At 40.7% G+C, this 18,152-nt stretch overlaps 3 protein-coding genes across 11 annotated transcripts in view; 2 read left to right on the top strand and 1 right to left on the bottom strand.

Annotated features, from left to right (window-relative positions):
* The window catches only part of FILIP1L (filamin A interacting protein 1 like), a 209,744-nt gene extending 207,174 nt beyond the window's left edge, over positions 1-2,570 (top strand). For 2 of the 3 annotated variants that reach the window (XM_054207505.1, XM_054207519.1), the window contains one exon: positions 303-2,570. In XM_054207505.1, coding sequence (XP_054063480.1) covers positions 303-393 — 91 coding nt within the window. In that variant the 3' untranslated portion in view covers positions 394-2,570. The remainder of the gene's footprint in view (positions 1-302) is intronic. The other variant, XM_054207512.1, reaches the window with a different exon arrangement.
* CMSS1 (cms1 ribosomal small subunit homolog) overlaps positions 1-4,525 on the bottom strand; it is a 242,431-nt gene extending 237,906 nt beyond the window's left edge. The window contains exon 1 of one of the 2 annotated variants that reach the window (XM_054207574.1): positions 4,423-4,525. In XM_054207574.1, coding sequence (XP_054063549.1) covers positions 4,423-4,483 — 61 coding nt within the window. In that variant the 5' untranslated portion in view covers positions 4,484-4,525. The remainder of the gene's footprint in view (positions 1-4,422) is intronic. The other variant, XM_054207590.1, reaches the window with a different exon arrangement.
* Positions 4,526-6,680: 2,155 nt separating this feature from the next.
* TBC1D23 (TBC1 domain family member 23) overlaps positions 6,681-18,152 on the top strand; it is a 35,925-nt gene continuing 24,453 nt past the window's right edge. For 2 of the 6 annotated variants that reach the window (XM_054188373.1, XM_054188370.1), the window contains exons 1-3: positions 6,681-6,776; positions 14,828-14,939; positions 15,163-15,268. In XM_054188373.1, coding sequence (XP_054044348.1) covers positions 6,739-6,776; positions 14,828-14,939; positions 15,163-15,268 — 256 coding nt within the window. In that variant the 5' untranslated portion in view covers positions 6,681-6,738. Of the gene's footprint in view, positions 6,777-7,446; positions 7,492-9,415; positions 10,888-13,958; positions 14,090-14,827; positions 14,940-15,162; positions 15,269-18,152 lie in introns of those variants that run through there. The other 4 variants (XM_054188368.1, XM_054188369.1, XM_054188367.1 and 1 more) reach the window with 4 other exon arrangements.

The following is an 18,152-nucleotide window of genomic DNA, read 5'->3' as shown; positions in this document are numbered from 1 at the left end:
AAGACATTCACTCAAATTCACTCAGAGTTTCCTTTCAGCCAATGCACACAAAAAAATCAAAACATTCGAAGAGACTACAGGTTCGTTGTTTTCAATTTTCCAAAAAATAGCAATCGTTGCTCTGACAAGAAAATTTCTCGCTATTCCACTTTAGAAAGTTAAAACTAACAAGATACCATTACTGCAAGTAACCTCCCACAGGAATTCTGTAATACCAACTAACATGAGTTACTGTTTTAGAATATAAAATTTAATTTATTTCCCTGGTATTAATGTCTCCCTCATTCTTCTTCCCCTAACAGAGTGCATTCCAACAGTCTAAATGGCTCAACTGATAATTTGTGGGAAAACTCCTTTCGCATAGGTCTTTCTTTAAGAACTGCCAAATTCTAATTCCTAAATAAAGCAAAAGCTGGTGGTGATCACAGTGCCATAGCCAGAATCGCGATTCTTTTGCTGAAGCAAGGAGAGATTTTGATCCATTCAGTTACCCAATTTTTTCCCTTTTATTTCACAGCTAAAAGTTTAACTTAACCACTGAGACAGTACAACACATTAGCTCAGCTGCGTGACTATTTTTGCAAACCCACAACAGAAACTTCAACAGCTCCACAAGAAATTCTCTAGGAATATTTAAAAAATGAAGTTTAAAAAGATCGGTCTACTGAAAAATTATTTCAGCTTATGTCCTACAAGACCCACTTGTGTCAAAATGCAAAACTTAAAGAATGACTCTTCCATATTAAAAAGAAAAGGTTTCAAATTTTATTCACTAAATTGGCAGGTAACTAAAAAGTTACGAGGCTCCACGTCATGTATGCTCAGATCCAAATAAAGTTCACAGAAGCACACCATTATATGTTCTGCAACTTGCAGAATGACTGTATGTAGATGCAAAGAAACATAGATTTCAAAAAGCAGCTGTCAACTTGGAATGCTTATCAGAGAGATCTTCAATACAAGAACAAGTTTCATCAGAAGGTATGGCAACTCACGAATGAGCCAAAAAAAAAACTCCACCAACCACCAAACTTCTCCATATACAGGTCTGCCAACAGATCTCAGTTCAACCAAGCAACAGAACTCCCACTGAATGTCCTACAATGAACAGTCTGCTTCTCAGTAATTGCAAATCACGTATTACAAATTGATGCTATTTGGCACCCTTTATTGCCAGTCTACAGAAAGAAAAGAAAACCTCTGGCAAAATAAATTAATTCCCACAATAACATCCTTTGCTGTAGAGCCCACAAGAACTGTCAAATCATCCTCCATGGTACCATATTATTCTTCTCACCTATTTGTACTGCTGACATAGAAGAGTTTCCCTGTCTTTTACTCCTGTCTTGGAATACAGTTAATTTCTTCCTATGAGGGACATGGACCACGTAGGCTTTTACTTAAGGATCTAAAACTGACAAATGGGGATACTACGGTCTTACGGGATTAAGGGAGACAAAGAAAGCATGGAGAACGAAAGACAAGGAGTGGTAACATAAAAGGAGGAAACTGGACGAATTTATGAAAAACAGAAGTCCATCCTGCTCCCTCAAACTGCTTGGGAGATGTGGCATGCTGGCTACAGGCAAGATACGGACATTTATAGTGCTGTGAGAAGTGCTCTTTCCATTCATGGAGAGAAGAGGAAAAAGTTGCTGTCATTCACCAGCACTAAACAAACTCCTCAGTATTCCTTATCCTCTCCCTTATAGTTCTGAATGCAATGTAAAAATCACATTCAAGACTGGACATAGTTGTGACACAAGCTGGAAAAAGGGAGGGAAGGAAGCCCTGCAGTTAAATGACTTGGGACATGCGCAACACTAAACAACACTAATAAGTAGACAACAATCTCTAACCTCTCTCTCCATAAATCTGTCAAAGTTAAAGGTTTGCTGAAGAAGTTATTGAGCAAGATTATTTAGTTTGTGTCATGTGACAAGGTAAATAGATGGCTAATCCCTTCACGGTTTTTTTATTGGGTTTTGGGTAGGTTTGTTTTTTTTACATCTATAAACCACCTGCAGCAGTGTAAACATTCACATCTCAAAGTGAGACTGACTACCTTTAATATGGATTTTAAAATAATGATTTCCAATAACATGGTCAAAAGCAAATTAAGTATTACTTATATAGCCATATACTAGGATATGTATTTTGTGTTTTCATACCCTTTCAATGAGTCTGAACATCTTTCATACAATTCATCTTAAAAATAGCCTCTTCTAACTAAAAGTTGCTAAAATCTAAGACACTTTTGAGGGCTGAGTTATTAGGAAGAATATTCCACTGGTCAGGACTTATTCTAGGGCTAATCTTAAAGGAGCTGGCAAATGATCAGTATTTTAAAAGTACATTTCAAATTCTTCTGCTTTGCACCTACAGTTGTGGCAGAGACGCTTTTTTAAAATAGGTCAACAAATGAAGTTGGATAGCAAACATTTTTGTTAATGAAACTTGATGTTTCACAAAGATAAACTTGATCAGGTCTGTCAAAAGTGCTCACTACTGGGCAATTATTTTCCTGTACTGCTGCTTACATTGTACACTATAAACCCTGATTTCCTATTTCGTGCCAACTGATTTTAAAGCATTTTTCAATATCCATAAGATGTGGTACAAATTAACCTTTGATTTTACATCTGTTGTACATGAAAAATGGCTACACAAAATAAAAGTAACAGATGCTCTTCTTACTTTACTGATGCCTTGTATCAACTTAATACAACAACAGGCTCCACATAAAGAACCTGCCAACAAGTTTACAAAGGTGGGATATAGACAGCAGAACATATGGTTTGCACAACACTCACCTGTAATCATTACTCGTAACACATTCAAAGAACGCTCTTCGAGTAAAGCGTACATAGTGCTTTTAGCACAGGGATGGATTAGACACCTCCATAGGTTCCTTCCCACCCAAATTATTTTAGTAGCTCAACAACACAATTGCAAAATTCCCAAGCAGTTTTACTTAACTGGAAGAAGAGTTGTGATTCACAGTCTCATCTCACAGTCAGATGTCAAATGTTTTATCATCCAAGTCCTGCTTGGATCCAGTTTCTGAGGGAAAGCTGCCAACATTATAAAAATCAGATTACCACCCACCCCAAATGAAACCTCTGGCTGGCATAATGTGCAGGTAGGCTCTTAAGATATTTAGGACTCCTGAATGAAAAATTCCTAATGAAGAGCATTTACCATGGAAACTGGAACTGTTTAAGGAACCTACCTGAGGCCTAAAATAAAAATGGAATGCTCAGGAGCCTTATTAGGCCTTGTGACCCCTCTTTATTACATACATACAATTTTCATATTACTCCCTCTCAAACTATTCTCCAACTACCTTTTCACAGGAGATAAGCAACCATCGTCAAGACACTGGAAGATGTGGATTCTTCAGAGAGGTGCAGATAACGCCCAATAACTCCCAACTCTTCCCAATATTATATTTTTAAAAAATCGTTAAAAAAAATCATTAAAATAGGGCCCTATCAATTCTTAAAGTAATTTTCGTTGCCTAGATATACCTAAATTTCCACATTAAATCTCAACATTACAGATGCAACCACAGGCTGTAAAGTGCCTTAAGACACACTGAAAAAAGCCAAGTATAGGAGCCATATATCATAACCATCAGGAAAAGAGACAAATCAGCCACAGTATGATACTCCAAAGACCAACGTCTGGAGAAAAAGGTGTTTAACTCCTGCCCTTTCACAGTAACGCATGGCAAGGGGGATAGGAGACACCCCAGTGAGCACATGGGCGATGCTTTTCGAGTACCACAGATGCTCTTCCCTCCAGAGGCTCTCTACTATGGATTTACTGTCTCCGATGCCCTTCAGAACCGTAAGTAACTTCACGTCGGTAACGGCACTCAACACACACTATGCAACATCCTTTTATCATACTAACTCGGTTTGGAAGAAAACACAGAAACGAAATGAATGCAGGGGATAGCTAAGCTCTGAACTCAAAGGCAAGAGGTTTTCTTCCTCTCCGCCGCCCCCCCCCCCCCGCCTTTTTTTTTAAAATCCGCTTAAAAGTATTTTTGTCGAGTGGGCTCCTGTCGTTACTCGAGTACCGAGATTTTCGTTTGCCGCTTCCCCCTCTAACTATCCCGGGGTCTCTGAAGGGTCAGAGATGAGACCTCACCTGGCCGCGGAGATTTTGTTTACAAGCAAAACCGCCACCGGCAGCCAGCCGGGAAAAACAGAGACAGGGAAGAACCTGAAGAAGCAAATTAAAAGCAGAGAGGGGAAAGGCGGGGGAGGGGGGCTGGAAGGAGGGACAGGGGGGGAAGTGGAAAAAAAATAAAGAAGGAAAAGGAAGGAGGAGGGCCGGGAAGGAGGGGACCGGCCCTCGGGGAGACTGTTTCAAGCCCGGCGTGAGGAGGGGGGAGCTCCAGGAGAGGAGTACCTGGACCGCTGCCTGCCCCAGTCGGAGTCTCCCACCACGGCTCCTCCAGCGTGTCCCCCATGATGCTGCTGCACCGCTCCCGCTGCCGCCACGCGAGGAGGGCGGGGCCAGGCGCGCACCGCCCGCGCCTGGCCGCGCCCCCGCCCCGGGCCGCGCCTGCGCACTGGCACCGCCCGCCCGGCGGGGCCGCTGGGGGCCGTCACTGTCCCGTCCCCCTGCCCCCCGCCTCCGCTATTAGCACCTCCAGGCGGCCCCGGGCGGGGGGGGCAAAATGATGCCTCATGGGCGTTTTACAAATATTATTTTTTTCCCCTAAGTAATAAAAGTAGGTGCTTGAAATGCATAGGGGCTTTTTTGGGGGGTTTTTTTTGTTTGTTTTTGTGGGGGTTTTTTTTAGTGAAAAATATAGATGAAGCGTGAAATAGAGGAAAAGAATTAAAAATATTACCCTCTTCTTCGCAATAGATATGTATTTTTTTTTAATTGCCTGAACCTGCTTCGATGCCGTAAAACACCTACTTCCTTGACTTTAGATTATTCCCCCCCAGTCTTTCCTGAGGGACAAAACCACGCGTGAAGGAGGAGTTTGCGTTACCTCCCGAGCGGCCGCTCCCGCCTCCGGGGGCGCCGGGCCCCGCCGGCCGCTGACGGGACGGCATGTGTGACGGGACGGTATGCATGGGACGGGACGGGACCGGGGTGAGTGTGGAGGGTGTGGGGTAGGGGGGCGGTGTGTGGGTGTGTAGAGTGGGGTTTGTCCCCGCAGCAGGCAAAGCGCAAGGACGTGAACTTACCATAAGGTGGCACTGTTACTCAAAGTATTACTTACCTCAGCCTTTTTTTTTTTTTTTCCTCTGAACTTTCATAGGTGTATCATGGAATCATAGAACCATAGGGTTGGAAGGGACCTCTGGAGATCACCTAGTCCAACCCCCCTGCCAGAGCAGGGTCACCTAGAGCAGGTTGCACAGGAACACGTCCAGGCGGGTTTTGAATGTCTCCAGAGTTGGAGACTCCACCACCTCCCTGGGCAGCCTGTTCCAGTGCTCTGCCACCCTCAAAGTAAAGAAGTTTCTCCTCACGTTTAGGTGGAACTTCCTATGCTCAAGTTTGTGCCCATTACCTCTTGTCCTGTCCCCGGGCACCACTGAAAAGAGCCTGGCCCCATCCTCCTGACACCCACCCTTTAAGTATTTATAAACATTGATAAGGTCCCCCCTCAGCCGTCTTTTTTCCAGACTGAAGAGACCCAAATCCCTCAGCCTTTCCTCATAAGAGAGGCGTTCCAGTCCCCTCATCACCTTTGTAGCCCTTTGCTGCACCTTCTCTAGCAGTTCCCTGTCCTTCTTGAACTGGGGAGCCCAGAACTGGACACAGTACTCAAGGTGCGGCCTCACCAAGGCAGAGTAGAGGGGGAGGATGACCTCCCTGGACCTGCTGGCCACACTCTTCTTCATGCACCCCAGGATGCCACTGGCCGCCTTGGCCACGAGGGCACATTGCTGGCTCCTGGTCACCCTGTTGTCCACCAGGACTCCCAGGTCTCTTTCCACCGAGGTGCTCTCCAGCAGGTCAGCCCCCAACCTGTACTGGTGCGTGGGGTTATTCCTCCCCAGGTGCAGCACCCTACACTTGCCCTTGTTCAATTTCATAAGGTTCCTCTCTGCCCAACTCTCCAGCCTGTCCAGGTCTCTCTGTATGGCGGCACAGCCTTCCGGTGTTTGTAGTCTTTGGAAACTGGGTTCTGCGTAAAAACTGTGAATTCTAACCTGCGGCTCATGGAGCATAGCCTGGCACGATGCTGACTCTGGGGAGGGAAGTAATTTGTTAATCAAACCTACACAAAGCATAGCAGTCCGCCTTTATGAAAACGGAAAGTAACACAAAAACCGACAATAATTCAAATCCGTCACAGAACGGCTTCCCTGCCGGGGACACCGATCCCGAAGCCTTCTAGTGGAAGGCATTGGGCAGCTGCTGGTGACCTGAGCTGCCTCAGGTGAATGCCGTTGGGGCGCGGCAGCAGCGGCAGACCCTGACCCTGACCCTGACCCAGCCCCGATTCCCGACCCGCCCTGGCCCCCGGTTCCCGTCCCGTCCCAGTTCCCGGTTCCCGCCTCTTTTCCTCAGGCAGGCACCGCCCTTCTCCTGTGCCAGGCTTCCGCGCTTTGCGGCGGGCGCCCCTCACTTCGCGACAGCACGGGGCGAGGCGGAGGACGGGCGCCGGCGCGTGGTGAGGAAGGGCGTCAGGGGGAAAAAAAAAAAAGCACCACCCGTCCGCGCTTTACGGCTAAGCGAGGAGGCACGTCAACAGCTATGGCGGAAGGGGAAGAGGCGCCGCCGTCGAGTAGCTGGTGAGTTACGGGGGGTGCCGGTGCTCTCCCCTCCGCTCCCTGCCGTCCCCTCCGCAGCGGGGTCGAGGGGGAGGAAGGGGAGAGGTCGGTGGGCGAGAGGGGCTTAACTCCTTCTCCCCCGCACGTCGCCTTTTCCCCCTCGCCCACTCCCCCGGGGCCCGCCGGGCTCGGAGTGTGAGGCCGTGGCCCCGCCGCCGCGGAGCGCTGGGCCGGGGTAGAGTAGCTGGGGGAGCTGACCGGGCCGAGGGCGGCTCCCCTGTGTCCCCGCCCGCCGGGCTGACAGGCCCCAGCGCGGTGGGAGGCTGGGGCGAGCCCGAGAACCGGGCGGACGCCTCCGGACGGTCAGCAGCTGCCCGGCCTCGAAAGAGGAAGCGCCGCCGTCAAAACGAGGGCGAGACGGGGCGGCCTCTGTCCCTGCCTAGGCTGGAGCCAGGCGGTTGCTCCAGTTTGAAATGACGGCTTTAATGGGCGGTAGGAGCTGCTGGATGTGTGCGTCTGGCTGCCTGGAGTGGGGTTGCTTTGTTCAGTTCGGCTTCCCCCTTTCTCTGCGTACCTGTTCAAGCACAGGTGACAACAGTAGGTCGTGGCTTGTTTTCTGAATGGTTTTGCTCGCCACTTTCCTCTGTTGCAGCTATTACTTACAATGGATTTTACATTGAACCTATAGGACAAGAATAGAGACTATTTCTGGAGCGAGTATAGGATCATTTTGGTGGTAACAGTGATGTGATTTTTAGTGTTTGTGCATGTGTATTCACTTAAGACTGCCGAGGCTTAAATAAACATTGTGTTTAAACACTGAAGCTATTCTTATTGCACAGCACATCTCCATTCCTGTGCATCTTCACTTTGTTTTTCTCTTTGCGCTTCTGCATTGCATGTGATTTCTTTTCCTTCTGTGGTTCCCTGGCACAGCATTGGTCTTTGTCCTTTCCACGTAGATGCTTTTCAAACAATTACATTACAGACCTGCTTTTTATGATCATTTCGAATCTGATGCTTTTGCTTCTAGGCTTTATTTTATGTGGCAGGTTCAAAGTTTCTTGCTAACTATTCTCAGCTTTCTTTGCGCTTAGTTATCTCACTGAAAGAAGCCGGAATTGACATGCATGCAGGTGTAGCTGGTATCTGTTCTTTGTGTAGGTTGGTTCCACAAATACAGCTCTTGAATAAAACAACTAAGTATCTCTTACTAGCAAATGAAAATGAATCGGTGCTGGTTTTTAGCCTTTTTTTTTTTCTTTTAGTTACAGCTTCAAAATTTATGAAGCGTTTTCTGTAGATCCAGTGTTGCATAAGCATTATTTCTAAATACAGACCTGACTGTTGGGACCTATAGTTACAAAGTTAAGGATAGACTCATTGACAGTGTGGTCTTGACACTTTGATACCCTGGACATTGAATAAGAATTGTGTTGAAATATTTCTGAAAAAATACTTCAAATCTCTTTCATTACTAATGTTGAAAGAATATTACAATCTCCCAGATCACAACAAACTGCTAAAATTCCTGGTTAAGAACAAGGCACAAATGGGATTTCCAGACATATTTCAAGGCACAAGCTGCATTTTGCCGTTCTGACTGGTAGCTTCAAAATGTAATTACAGGAAATTTGATGTGCTGGTACTACTAGAAAAGGCAAACTTGAAGACATCACTAGAAGAGATTTTGTAAGTCTTTATGGGAACAGTTCAAGAAGTTTATGCTTAAATGCTTCATTAATATGCAAGAATATATCCTGTTATTAGAGCTGAACCCTGTGAACAACATAAAATTGTATTCCTTATTGCTTGTTTAGAAATTTCATGTGGCTTTTTGGTTTTGTTGTTGTGTTTTGTTTGGGTTTTTTTAATGCAAGTTTCAGTGAAATACTTTCTTTTTCATTTATTGACTTAACCTGTTGTCTTGTATACATATCTGAATGCTGCTGAGCAGTTGTTGTTTTACTAGTGTGATATGTATCTTTTGAATGAGCTTAGCTTTCCTAAGGAGGATTCAAAGGCAGATGTAATTTTTTGTTCAGAGACTGTGACTGCACCTTGAGTATGTAGAATCTAGACATGCTTATTAACATAAAAAGCCCTTTTTATTTTTCCTGTGTCAACTTGACATGCAGTGCTGGTGTAAGTGATTTGAAGGGGCACAAACCAATGATGAGTTAAAACCCTCAACATCCGTACAGAGTGCTTGGTGTTTTGTTTAATAAAAACCAGGGAAACTTGCCACTGTACAATACAATTTAAAAACCAAACAAAAACCCCACCCACTACCCCAGACTTCTTGTACAGAGTTATTAAAAGATGAGATTGTCAGCTATTTCTTCAGTAAATACAGGAAGTTCATCAACAGTTTTGATTTAAAAATTAGAAAAATCTGTCAGACCTTGTCTATTAAATATTTATTTTTAGCTATTTGGTATGTTATCAAAAATTAACCTGAGAATTTACTGGCTGTATTGTATTTTATGCTGGAAAACATATCTGTGTCCAGAGCTAAGAATACTGTAAAACACAAAGGAGGCAGACTGCTTTCAAGTTGTGCTGTAAAATCTTAATTTTTTTTTTTTGGTCTATTTATTTCATTATTTTAACCTTAATTTTAGTCAATACAATACTTACAGTTTTGTCTCTTCTCATTTATCAAGGAAATAAATTATTTAGACTTCATGTTTCTTGTTCAGGTTCTCAAACAGATAAAGATATAAACCATTATGAATTAATTTCTAAAACCTTTTTGCAGATGTTTGTTTAATACTCAAGCGTCAGGCAACTTGATCAAGTAGTATTTTTATTTTAAGATCTATACTTTGAATGTTAAGACCTAAACTAAATATAACTAACTAACTAAATCTAACCACAGATGGAATTGTTCCTGTGCATTTAACTTTGCATTGGAATCATTCATCTTATGGGTCCAAAAATACACTCCAACTGTTTCAGACAACAGGGTGACAAAACTAGTAGATATGTGTTGGGTTTTTTTTTTCTGTATTCAGAATCTGGCTTATTAGTGCTTGGAGCCATGGTATTTCTTCTGAAAGCATATGAACAAAATATCCTCTGCAGTTAAATGTGAAATTAACACACTCAAGGAAAAAATAGAGGTAAAAAATGTCACACAATTAATGTTTTTCTCCAAAAGTCTATTTGGGGGAAAAAAAAGAAAATTCAATGGCGTTCTGAATACAATGGATATTTTGAAGTAAATGTGAGGGATTGATTTTTGTTTGTTTGTTTTCAATAGAGAACACGCATTGCTCATCACTTTCAATTTAATATAGCTCTTGTTAAGGCTTTTTTCTGGTAGTTAGGAGAATCCTAAATTAAAAGTAGGAACCACAAGAACTAGATTATATAAAAGCATATTTCTAGGGGAAAAAAAAAGAAGGTTTTATATAGATACTTTTCTGTGGTGGGAAGCTATGTTCTTTGCTGTTGGAAGGTAGAATGATGACTATAAAAATAAATTGATAGTAGCCATTGACTTCGGAAATGTTCATCAGCACTATTCACTTGCCCAGTTTTCTTTTAAGCAAAGCTTTTTTGTGATTACTGCATGTTATAAACCTGTATGCTACTGTGAGCTTTTTCAAGTAAAGTACTTTGCTTAAAATGCAGTTTAGTTTTACCTTCTTAGTAACAAAAGTAATAAAATTATATTAGAATAAATTAGTCCAATCTGTCACTAACATGGATATGTACAGGCGGCCCTCATAATTCCGATGGCAGTATTGTGGTATATGTGTCTGTCTTTCTTTTTGCATGCTACAGTTATCAGAAATACACAAAATCTTGCAGATTGGATGTGTTTGATGTCCTAGGAGATGACAACAGAAACTTAAAGATAATTACAGAAACTAAAACTGATGATACTCTTGGCAAGGGTTCAGCTGGTAGCAGCCTTGCTTCTGATTTAAGGAAAACAGGAATGATATGTGAAGATGTTTAAGAAATCCTGTTTCTTACACTGCAAGTGTGGATATACTACAGGATATCGTGAGCAGCTACCATGAGTGCGTAACTTGAAGAATGTGGGAGAAAATAATCAAAGAAGCTTTTCAAGTGTTACACCAACATCAGATCAGTGGTCAAGTATATGGGAAGCAGTTTGGTAAGCAGTATATCTAAGTGGGAGTGTGTTTTAACCCTCTTTTACGGCACTGAGTAATATCTTTAACAGGCAGGTGTGTAGTAGTAGATTCAGTGTATATGGGAAAAGAGCGATCATCTTGTTTTGGACCGATAAGATTATTTTAGATAATGAATTTGGTACATGTAGAAAATACCTGCTGGGCTTTTAAAGTAATAAATTAGTATTAGTAGTGTGCCCATCACAAATTAAAGCTTTAAACTTTTGAAGCATTTTTTCCAAAAATGCACTTTGACTTGTAAGAAGCAGTTCAAAGGGATCTATCTGTCTTTCCTTATAACAAATTAGCAGGCGTAATGACTTCAGCAGATACATTCCAGACATTGTAATCTACTGACTGATTGTATTTTTCTTAATACAATGCATCTTTTCCTATGTATTTGTAGTTTATCAAAACACTTCCTACTGTCTTTTTCCTGCTGTTCACATCCCCACGATTTCTTAATCTCTTCATTAATTTATAATTTATTATTACTAACTACCTCAGAGTCATACGTAAATAAAATAAATAGGACCTTAAAAAAAAGAAGTGAAGCTGAATTCCCATCAGTTGATCAATTTTATTTTCTTATTGCCTTCAGCTCACTCTCACATCTTAATTGTTTTGGCTTTAAAAATATCTGCATAGGTAGTTTACCTGTTGATTATAATATGTCACTGGACTGGCATGAATTTCAGAGACCCTTCTCTTAAGTACGGAAATTTACCCCATAGTATTTTCACTATAATGACAATATTATGCACTGTGTCATTTGGAACAGTATGTCTTGTAGGAATTAACCTTTCAGGCCATTGCTTGGATATAGGCTGGAATTGTACACATCTCACCAAAATTTAGGGTAGCACCTAGAGTTAGGCAGTGGAGCCCTGGTAGGGCAGAGAGAAGGATGTTCTTGTGTGGAGGAGTTTACCTGTAAAGAGAAATGCTGCATTCTTTCCAAAATAAATTTAATAGTTGTTGTCTGTATGAACAGAAGACTTCCTAGCTGATCTTCACTCATGAAAGACAAAGATCCAGATTGCTAGCAGTTTGCTGGAACATTTGTAGTGCAAACTGAAATAAGGTAAAACACATCCAGTGGACATGTGTTAAGTATCAAAATCACTTTCATGGTACTTTGCAAGTTACTGTGAATAGAATACTTATTAGAAAATAATTTTTCTTAATCTTTGAGAAGTCCTCACTTCTAGCCTGTGAGCAGTCTTGGGAGTTGATGGAGGAAAAGAATAGCTAATTAAATCATAACTAGAATAACACAATTTCTCCCCCCGCTGTTACTTCGTTTAACTCAATTTGGTAATGCATCAGATCTCTTCATGTGGGAGATGGGCATATCAGATTCTTACTTTTTAAAGTGAAGTAGTAAAACTAGCATTTGCCTGTCATCTTCACAGTGTATAAAATGCAGATGACAGTACTTAGGAAGAAGATTTTGCAAATAGTAATATATTATCAAAGAAACAGAGGAAGCGCACATTTGCAGATAACATGTTGAAGTTGATCTTGATGTTAACCCATGCATGGCTTTTTAAGCTGTGAATATTAGGTACAAGTAACTGGTAGAATTAGTACTCATGGATCCCTAAAACATTATTTGTCAGATGTGTTTTTGTAATTTGTGTAAATGTATTTTTAAATGTTGTTTCACATATATTAAATTACTTTTTTTTCCCAGATAATTTTCTTTGGAGGACATAGAAACCAAATTTAAGTATTGCAATTTAAGAACTTTCCACCTAAAATGCAATGTCCATGCAGCTGTTGCGTTCATTTCTATGTGCCCGTTTAATACTTGGATAGTATTTATAGCAATTGATTGTATTTTGTGTGCTATACTTCAAGGCCTAGCTGTTGCCCTCTACTCTGTGTGCCATACATAGTGTGCACAGAAACCTGCAATATATCTAAGACCATCTAGCTCTCTTCAGCTGGTGTTTGGTCTTGGCTTCTGTTCAAGTTAGAGCATCCCAGGGTTCATACAGTTCTGCTGGGTGCTAGGTCTCTTTGTGTAAATGTCCTGGAAATACTTGATTTTTATTCAGGCTGAACTGTTATGGTGATTTAATTCTTCCAGTGTTGGTTGTTATATACACAATTGGACAACAGGATAGGTGACGGATATGCAAGTGTGCTTATGTATTTTTTCCACCTCCATTTCTGTCTCAGGAAAGGGATATTCACCCGTGCAGGCTGTAGTTCTATAATAAGTGGGCTTTGGGATTTTTTTTAAATAATAAAAATACAAGAAAAAAATGCAAGTCAGTCTCCTTGTAAATTGTACTTTATTTCATCCAAATTTGCAAAATTGCTTCAAGAATACAGACTATTAGCTGTGCCCTAGTGTATATTTGAAATATGATTTAAAGTGCTACCAAAAAGTACTGTCAAAGAAACTGGCTGATACAATGCAAGGAAAATGCTTACTCTGCAAACTTGTAAATACTTTGAGATGTCTTAAGACTAGCTCATTGCTTATTGTTAAGTATATGCATGCATTCTTACAGGATTGAGGTTTTAAACTATTTATCAAAAAGGGTGATATTTAGAAAATTAGTAATCTGTGTTTAGCTTTCAGAAGACCAAACTTGAGAAGTTTTATATCAAGGAGTTAGTTGTGGATATATGCAAATTAAAGAAACAGACAGAGCTCAACAACTGACATTCGATGGGTTTTGGAGTCAGCTACATAGTATGTAACATGTGGATTAATTGGGAATTGTACTGGTAACACTTTAACATCTGTTATTGCACATGTATAAATAGATGTGTTGTTCACAATGGATGAATGCATCTTCATACTTGAATATCTGTCCTGAATGAACAATCACATTCTGTGTTTTGCCCTGGCTATAAACCTCCCAGCTGTGTGTTTAACTCCTCAGGTGTATGAAGCAAAGGGTTTCTTAAGGCATATGTCAGAGCTAGTAGAGAATACACAGTATTAAGAGAATCACAGTATTAAGAGGATACACAGTAAGGGAGATGTTTTGCCTACAGGACCTATGTATCACTGCCATTGCTATTTTTCCAGTGAACCTGGTGTTTTGCCACTGCCGTGCTACATAATCTTGAAATTCCTGAAGTCATCAGATGTGATTCTCTCATTGTTGAAGGCATGGAACTGTTGAAACAGTCTGCAGAAGTTATCGGAGAGATTGTAAAGTAATAATTTCTGAATGCGTACCTTCTTACGTATAATGCTTTTGAACTTTTGCCGTTTTACTATGGCAATTTAAGTATCATTACTGTTTGACTGTCTTGCGAATTTGTGTATTTTGCTACTTTCTACACTATTATTAACATTTTTGTATGTTTTGATTCAGTTTTGTGCACATGTCTACACTTACGGTACTAGAACTTTATAGTTAAGTAAACCTGAGTTTGACTAAAAGATTCTTTCCCATTTCAGGGAAAGATGGGGTTAAAATCTGACTGTTCTAAACCTGTGAAATAAGTTTTCTGTTTTCTAGGTCATGTAGTATTTTATTTAAAAGAACTCTGCCATCTAATTTAGGTGTAGTGTTCGCTTTGAGTGGTTTGTGCCTGAGTGAAAATTTGCTGTGCATCTGTAAATGACAACTAAATTTGTGGTTTTATGATACATTTTGCAACACTGCCACTTCATGAAAGCAAACAAAAAATGTTCTGACCTTACTATTTTCTCATATGTTAATGTAATGGAATTAGAAATTGAACAAGCAGCCTTAAAAGCAAAGGAATAAATAACATTTTGCAAATATTTATTTTCAGTAATTGGCAAATTGTCTTATAATATATGTTTACATATATATGTGAGTTTTGCCTGATAGTAGCCTACAGTCAACAGCTATTTAATAGATAAATATTAAATAATATTGTATAATTAATTTTTAGTAAGCACATTGCATATCATTATTATAGGGAAAAAGAGCTTGCAGACGCTCTGGAAGAAGGAGGCTGTGATCTTGAAACTGTGAGAAACATCATTCAAGGAAGGCAATTGCCTGCTGATTTGAGGGCCAAAGTCTGGAAGGTAAATACAAACTTAAATCAAGAAGCAGCAAATACTTGAAATTGTGTTTGTTTTGAGGTAGATGACTTAATTACCAGGCATCTATACAGAAGAGATGTAGTACTGGAATTTTAATATGCATGTATGTTGATTCAGTTTTAGGATTTTTCTCTTCATTGAGTTCAATAATTTGGTAACTACAAAAGGATACTGTTTAAAGGGTTTTCTATTTTTTTTTTTCCAGATTGCGCTTAATGTTGTAGGAAAGGGGGACAGCCTAGCATCCTGGGATGGCTCCTTAGACCTACCAGAACAGAGTATAATTCATAAGGATTGCCAAGAGCTAATTGGTAAGTTCAGTTATGTTTAGATCACCTACACAAAAACTTCTGTGCTCTCAGTTGTCTTAGGGCTTTGCTATTTGAGTTAAATAACCAGAATGATGTTTACATTTTAGAGAAAGCTATGAGAGGGCAGAGAAAATCAGAAAGAACTTGTAAAAAACCAGTAGTATCCTACCTATACTCTGACTCTGAGATGGGTGGTGTCACAGAATCACAGAATGGTAGGGTTGGAAGGGACCTCTGGAGATCATCTAGTCCAACCCCCCTGCCAGAGCAGGGTCATCTAGAGCAGGTTGCACAGGAACGCTTCCAGCTGGGTTTTGAATGTCTCCAGAGTTGGAGACTCCACCACCTCTCTGGGCAGCCTGTTCCAGTGCTCTGCCACCCTCAAAGTAAAGAAGTTTCTCCTCATGCTTAGGTGGAACTTCCTATGCTCAAGTTTGTGCCCATTACCTCTTGTCCTGTCCCCGGGCACCACTGAAAAGAGCCTGGCCCCATCCTCCTGACACCCACCCTTTAAGTATTTATAAGCGTTGATAAGGCCCCCCTCAGTCGTCTTTTTTCCAGACTGAAGAGACCCAAATCCCTCAGCCTTTCTTCATAGGAGAGGCGTTCCAGTCCCCTCATCACCTTTGTAGCCCTTTGCTGCACCTTCTCTAGCAGTTCCCTGTCCTTCTTGAACTGGGGAGCCCAGAACTGGACACAGTACTCAAGGTGCGGCCTCACCAAGGCAGAGTAGAGGGGGAGGATGACCTCCCTGGACCTGCTGGCCACACTCTTCTTCATGCACCCCAGGATGCCATTGGCCTTCTTGGCCACGAGGGCACATTGCTGACTCATGGTCACCCTGTTGTCCACCAGGACTCCCAGGTCTCTCTCCACCGAGGTGCTCTCCAGCAGGTCAGCCCCCAACCTGTACTGGTGTGTGGGGTTATTCCTCCCCAGGTGCAGCACCCTACACTTGCCCTTGTTGAATTTCATAAGGTTCCTCTCTGCCCAACTCTCCAGCCTGTCCAGGTCTCTCTGTATGGCGGCACAGCCTTCCGGTGTGTCAGCCACCCCCCACAGCTTTGTGTCATCGGCAAACTTGCTGAGGGTGCACTCGATCCCCTCATCCAGGTCATTGATGAATATATTGAATAGGACTGGAAGTCATGAAAGTTTGAAGTGATAGCTTTTAAGTGATGGTTTGCATGGTCAGAGCCAAATGGGAGGAAAGCTCCAGGAGTTGAAAAAAATAAGGTTTTTTTTTTTTTCCGAGCTCCATCTTTTAAACCAGATGCTCTTTCTATAGTGTCATTCAACTTTTTAATTGTCTAATGACTGGTACTTAATCTGAAAAGCTGGTGTAGCACCAAAATGCATATAACCTCTAAGGGAAGAAATATATTAAACACTTTGAATTTGAAGACTATTTTTTTGAAAGGTTTTGGGGTTTTTTTTAATGCTGTTTTCAGCAAAAATGAAAGGTTGTGTTGGTGAAAGCAAGATGCTGACAGGACATTGGAAATAATATTCCGGTATGTCTGTGAGGAGCTGCCACAAGATCTGGTTGGCGATGCGTTGCAAAAATGGCCAAATCCCTGACACCATGCAACAGCGTTAGTCATCAGGTGGTGGAGTCAATGCTGACTTATAAATTGGGATACTTCTTATGGCATCCGTAAGAGAAACTTATATTTTCTTACCTGCTTTAATTTATTTTTGCACAATTGAAAGTTAAGGGAGAGAATAGAGTTATTGCATGCATGGATGTGTGCATACACACATACATACTACTTTTAAAATGCAGTTATACATTTTCTAGCTCTAGAATCTAGTGGGACTTGTTTTCCTTCTCTCTCTGTCCTATAAAGGAAAGGGGGGGAAAAATTCTACTGTGTTATTTAACCACAGTGTCTTTTCTGGCAGATAGCAAAACCACCCAATTAGTATTCATAACATACAAAATTAAGCACTTTAATGTCTGTTAGTTCTCCTTTTGTCTTTATTGCAAATATTCTGTAATACATAACAATATTAAACTTATTGAAGTAATAAATATTAAGTTAGTTCAGAATGAAGTTTACATAGAGATTTCTATTTTGATTGGATTAAATCTCTCTATTTCAATGTTTTAGTAAAGCAAGTAGTCTCCAAATTTAAAGTAACTCTTTGGGTGGCATTTGAATTTTATGTACAATTTTTTATTTTTTTTTCCTGCGAGGTAGAGGAAAGGAAATACCAAATATTGACTGGCTTTGATGAGAAAATATTAAAGACTTCAGTAATAAAAACTTTCTTTAACAGTAATGAGACTCATGGGCTTCTCATAATCGAGGGGGGAAAACGTCACTTTTAATGCCACTGTATTAACATAGTGTATAGGCATCTCTTCCCCTTCTTTTACTGTTAGTCAGTTTAGCTGTAGTAAAATCAATATAATCTAAGTGGATTAAAACAAATTTATTTCTGAAATATATAATTCATAAGTGTAATATTACATTTGTTATTAAAAATATAAAGAGGTATTTAATATTAAGCTGAACATGGTATGAATTTACACAAAAGTCTGGTTTCACTACAATCTGTAAAATAAATACCAGTATAATTAAGCAAGCTAAGTAGTTATTTATTTCATCACATGGAGGAAATCATAATTTGGGGTATGGTGTTGACATATTTCAGAATGTCTTATTGGCATTCGCCTCACTTGAGGCGATGAATCTATTTTTTCTGAAGCGTTGTCAGCCTTTTAAGTAAGAGTCTGTGCAGAACAATGCTTTGGAACTAATGAAAACCTGAGCTTTGTGTATGTATCAAACTGAATAATGACAGTATTTAAGACCTTACAACATTTGTAAGAATTTGAAACCGTGTGCTACGTTGTATAAAAGATTATATGTTCATG

The sequence above is a fragment of the Rissa tridactyla genome, chromosome 1, assembly GCF_028500815.1.
Source record: "Rissa tridactyla isolate bRisTri1 chromosome 1, bRisTri1.patW.cur.20221130, whole genome shotgun sequence".
NCBI lineage: Eukaryota > Metazoa > Chordata > Aves > Charadriiformes > Laridae > Rissa > Rissa tridactyla.
This window is presented reverse-complemented; position numbering and strand designations above follow the sequence as displayed.